Consider the following 5577-nt stretch of genomic DNA (forward strand, 5'->3'; position numbering starts at 1 on the left):
CGAGCGAGCAACACGTCACCTCGAGCGAGGTGACTGCCGTTGTCATTTACAACGGCAGTTGTATAAACTTACAGATCCTTGGAGGAAGGCTAATCCCACTGCTAAACAATACTATTTTTTTTCACATGTTCACCGTTCATTCAGCCGAATCGATTTCTTTCTTTTCGATTGTGGCTCTCTCACGTTTGTCACAATTTGCCAATATCACAATATAGTAATCTCTGATCATAGTCCAGTTCAACTGGATATGTGTTTCCCCAACAGTGTGGCGCCACAGCGCACCTGGCGATTAGATCCTTTAATGCTGGCCAGTGATAATTTCATAACATTTTTAACTGACCAACTAGATACCTATTTCAATATTAATACTACCCTGGGGATGTCTTTTACTGTTATCTGTGAATCTCTTAAAGCCTATCTCAGAGGACAGATAATTTCTTTTTCGGCTTTTGACAAAAATAAACGTACAAAACGTATTACAGAACTGTCCACTCAAATGGCTGAATTAGACCAAAAAAAATCTATTGATCCTGATCCTGAATTATATAAAGAACGTCTACTGCTCCAAACTGAATTTGACAACTTATCGATAAAGCACACTGAACAGCTTCTATTTAAATCTAGGCAAACTTTTTATGAACATGGCGATAAGTCAGGTAGACTCCTATCCAACCAACTTAAACAGGCAGCGGTGAGTAGAGCTATTCCAGAGATACGTGTAGCACCTGGTGAGACCTCCACAAATCCCAAAATCATTAATGATCAGTTCAGACAGTTCTACAGTAATCTTTATGCAGCAGAGTCCAATGTTGACTCGATCGTCAGAGATTAATGCCTTTCTTGACAAAATTAACATTCCAGTAATTGAACCAGTGGCTCAAGTTGGCTTTGAGGCTGCCATATCCAATGAAGAAATCACTCAAGCCATTAATTCAATGCATAATGCAAGGCAGCGGGGCCAGATGGGTTTCCCATAGAATTTTATAAAGCTTTTTCCACAAAATTGGCCCCCATACTAAGTTCAGTATACCAAGAAGTGTGTACATGTACAGTATGTATATTGGTATATTAGGGGGAATGAAGTTATGAGTCCATCAATGCTGTCACAGTTATTGGAAAGGAGCTGTTGTTTTCCAGTCTCTGTTGTATATCCGGAGAGGATGGGATTATGAGTGTGTGTGTGTGTGTGTGTGTGTGTGTGTGTGTGTGTGTGTGAGTGAGTGAGTGAGTGAGTGAGTGAGTGAGTGAGTGAGTGAGTGAGTGAGTGAGTGAGTGAGTGAGTGAGTGTGTGTGTGTGTGTGTGTGTGTGTGCGTGCGTGCGTGCGTGCGTGCGTGCGTGCGTGCGTGCGTGCGTGCGTGCGTGCGTGCGTGCATATATGTATGTGTGCATGTGTGTATGTTTGTGTATGGAGGGGTGGGGTTATGAATCCAAATGACCAAATCTTCTCTAGAAATTGGTTGCACTATATGACTATAGCCAACAGAAGGGCGTGATAACAAACACAAAAAATACCTGGAGTAGGGTACCGACCTGGAAAAGCGAACACCCACATTGTTGAAAATACTGAGGTTCTGGTGGCCAAAAACTGTTTTATTTACATGTTCATTTTAGTCACATATCTTTCATCTTACACGTATCTTAAAGGGAAACTTTGGACCACAGTTTTCTTACCTTTTCCATGATGTTATGATATCCTAGGATGAATGGTACAGTAGTAAAATGTTATAACTCCATCCCGTTTTTTTTGTGAGATCTGACGTTCATAGTGACAGAACCGTTCAAGACAATGTGATTGTCTTGAATGCGCCACACCGGAAGTCTCGCAAGACGAGATTTCAATCTCGTCTAGCGTGACTTCCGTTGAAAAATGAATGTCTTCGGCGTGCAGTGGCAACCCCTGAATGGATACATGCATGCACGCGTGTGTACGTATGCACGCACGCACGCACGCACACACACACACACACACACACACACACAATCAAGCTGTGGTATGAATTCCCTTCCCCTGCAGATGTTAATTGGTGGGTGAATTTCACCATCATACCTAATTGCTCTCGACACGTTTATTTAACCAGCCCTGATTAATTAGCCAAGTAGCCAGGGAGAAGACTGGTGTATTTGTGTTGTGTGTTAGAGTAACATCCCAGCTGCTGCAAGCAAGCAGGGCAATCCAGGACTAGCTCAACCCTGGATGCTATATACATTATTTTACCCCAGGTTGAAAACTTCCATCCCTGGTCCTAAACAGGATTGAATTTGCCCTGGGATGTTGTAATATTAAACTGCATGTATGCTTACCCGAGGATGCCCTGGGTTGAAGGCAAGTGTGAAAGTGCCTATAGGTGCATTCTCTCAGTTTTTGTGTTTTTGCGAGTTTATTTTTGAAAGGTGAGTTGGCAAAAACAGTTGTGTTAAGGCCCTTGCACAGAGAGTCTGATGCAATTTTGTTAAGGTTGTTACATTTTTAATGCATCCAAAATAATAATGCAAGAATCGAACTGGGTTTGATTGAAAAAACTACTTTCGGAGTAGATGCGAAGAGGTCAAAGACTGATAGAGAAGTATGTGTTGATTTTGAAATGTCTTTGTACGTTAAAATCTCAAGGGTCTTGGGTCAAAGTCGTGAGAACACCACTGCTAGGGTGGCGAAAGACTGTTGTTCTCTTTCTTCTCTAAACGAACATTAACTTGGGCTCCCCCATTTTTTTTATAACACCATCTCATAACACAACTCATGAATGCCGAGCTATCAAATTTCCACATCCAAAGTGAAAAATAAAGAAACAGTGCATTATTTGTATGGACACACAGTAAACAAGACTCCATTTGAACCATTACACCTCATGTGGTTCATGTTATTTGAGCCAACCTGCCTGCTGACATTGCCATTCTAGGTCCCTGCGGCTACAAATGTCTTCACACCAGGGATCAGGATGTTTGCACCCAGACAGAACATTTACAAAATGTGTGTTATTTAGTGAAATATGGGTCATTTGTTAGTTTTGTAACTTTGCAATTACAGTATTCCATTCCATTCCATTCCATTCCAGTCATTTAGCAGACGCTTTTATCCAAAGCACCTGACAATAAGTGCATTCAACATAGGTAGGGAAACAAAACTACTAATCACCAGAAGTCTTAAGTGCATTTTCTGCTAAAACAAGCAACTGTTCCTTTCACTGCCCTATAGGCTAGCACCAGGGTTTTAAACTGTATGCGAGCCGCTACGGGGAGCCAGTGTAGAGAACGGAGAAGGATAGTTGTGTGGGAGAACTTGGGGCGGTTGAACACCAGACGAGCCGCAGCTTTCTGAACAAGCTCCAGAGGTATGATGGCAGATGCCGGAGCACCAGCAAGGAGGGAGTTGCAGTAGTCCAGGCGGGATTGATCATAGACATTGATCATAGACAATTACTACCTACATTATTACCTACAATTACTACAGTGGTTTTCTGTAGTTAGTTTTAGTTATGTCCGAATTGTACTTGAGAGTGTTCTTGTAAGGTCACCTTTACGTACACCTTTTAAAGGTGTATGTAATTTTGTATGTTCTGTGTCTGTCTAGTACGTGACATTTGTGCCGGGCTTCGCATGGCGTTTGTGCTGGGACTCATATGACATTTGTGCCCTATTGTCAACAAAGGTAACAGCAAATGCAGAGGGGGTGAATGAGGGTAGAGGCTTAATTGTTACAGGTACAATTTTACCATTGTTAAAAACAAAAACAAGAATTCAAATAACAAGACCAGGAGACCTGGTTCTGCCAGACCCAGAATAAGTACTTTATAAGATCAGAGCACTACGTCACCGGACTTCACATGACGTGTCAGCCTGTGTCTATGCCCATGTATGGATGAAAGGGGGACAGACTTTTTTGGCTGGGGCCGGAGGACAAAGTGACCATGCCCATGTATGGACGAAACAGGTACAAAGCCTCATGTAAGCCCGACCCCTTGGGTCTGGCAAAAAGATATGTTTCAGTGAATTACAATTATCTAACCTGAACATCATCCACACCAAAAATGTCCTCCAAGATCCAGTGGACAACATCTGAGCAATGTTTCTGTGAATACACTATAAGTAAAGAACTTGATTTACCCAGCAGCTCAAACTCCAAATAAAAATGTTTTTAGCATCAAGGCATTACTTTTCTTGGATGTTGACATGTTTGACATATTTTGTTATTCATTGAAGGTCCAGTGTTATATCCAAGCGTGGAAGTTCTGTCTGTAGCCTCTCTACCGTCTTCTCTTTCTCTTTGACGCCAGGCAAGTCACTAAGAAAGAGATGCTCCATATTCCTGAGCTTGTGCAAGGCGATGAGTCCTTTATCCGTCACATTTCCACAGGACACGATCTCCAAACTGGACAAATTGTCCTGCAGGTTCTTAATGGAGCTCAGCCTTTTCAGGCATGTGTCCTCAAGGTACATGCATTTGTTGAACTTGACTTCTTTCAAGTGTTTCAGGCCGTCTAAATAGTCAAACCCTCTGTGCATGATGCAGGAGTCTGTGGCGTCAATCGCCTCAATATGACGGCTCAGAGGGACACTGGGCAGAACGTTGTAGTCGTGATGGAAGGGTTCCAAGCCCTGGAACCTTACTTTGGCTCCGCATCTCAGGAGCCACTCTGAGGCAGCTCTGTCTGGTCCCACGGATTGGATTCTCTTGTGATCAACCTGGTTGAAGACTGCATTGAGCCATCCCCAGAACTGTCTGCTGCTCACGTTTGTCTGAGACAGTGCAGTCCGTGGAGTATTTGATAAAAGCCTCAGTCCAGGAAGAATTAGACCAGGAATAAGCATTTTAGGTTTGCGTTTACAGAAACAAAATGTTAAGAATTTGTTTCAACAGTGGTCAGTGGTGATGTGAACAGAGTGTAATCTAACCTTACCTCCACCATTTAGATTCGGCAATACAACACCTTATATAGGCTGACCGTGCTCGTCAACACAAACCGTTGCCGACAAAAAAAACATTTTGCGCGCACATCCTGCATGGCTTTTTATGCCAATGCAATGGCATGCTGGCCAACGCTGTGGACAAATGTAAGAGTTTCATGTAATCTTTTGAATTGAATGACTCCAAATAAGAATGTTGTTTCATAATGGGTTAAAAGCTGCATTGGGAACTTATGGTTATGGCTGAGTCATGGTGACATGAGCGTGACGTCAGAGGTCCAAACCTCCTCCCGTTTTAATATAGGATTGCAATTTGACATTCATTACAGTACAAACATTAAATGGTATAAAAGTAAAATAGATTGTAATTTCCCAGAGGTGCTGTGCTACACAGGGAGCATTTCACACCTGTCTGACAGCTCTGATGATTATGTTACTGCTGTTACTGTGTGACTTTTTAATCCCACTGAGTGTGCTTGCCTTAGCACGTGTGTGTGTTTGTTTGTTTGTTTGTTTATTTGTTTGTGTGTGTGTGTGTGTGTGTGTGTGTGTGTGTGTGTGTGTGTGTGTGTGTGTGTGTGTGTGTGTGTGTGTGGGGGGGGGGGGGGGTGCGTGCGTGTGTGCGTGCAAATTACAGAGAGAGAGAGAGAGAGAGAGAGAGAGAGAGAGAGAGA

The 5577-nt window shown here is 42.8% G+C and overlaps 1 protein-coding gene across 1 annotated transcript; it reads right to left on the bottom strand.

Annotated features, from left to right (window-relative positions):
• Positions 1–4189: 4189 nt before the first annotated feature.
• LOC308089289 (ATP synthase subunit s, mitochondrial-like) lies at positions 4190–4807 on the bottom strand (the record flags this gene model as incomplete). Its single annotated transcript, XM_080433923.1, has 1 exon — positions 4190–4807. One exon carries the CDS (start codon positions 4805–4807, stop codon positions 4190–4192), a length of 618 nt encoding a protein of 205 aa, XP_080290049.1.
• Between the last annotated feature and the right edge of the window lie 770 nt (positions 4808–5577).

This window comes from Gymnoscopelus braueri (assembly GCF_963280865.1).
Source record: "Gymnoscopelus braueri genome assembly, chromosome: 1".
NCBI lineage: Eukaryota > Metazoa > Chordata > Actinopteri > Myctophiformes > Myctophidae > Gymnoscopelus > Gymnoscopelus braueri.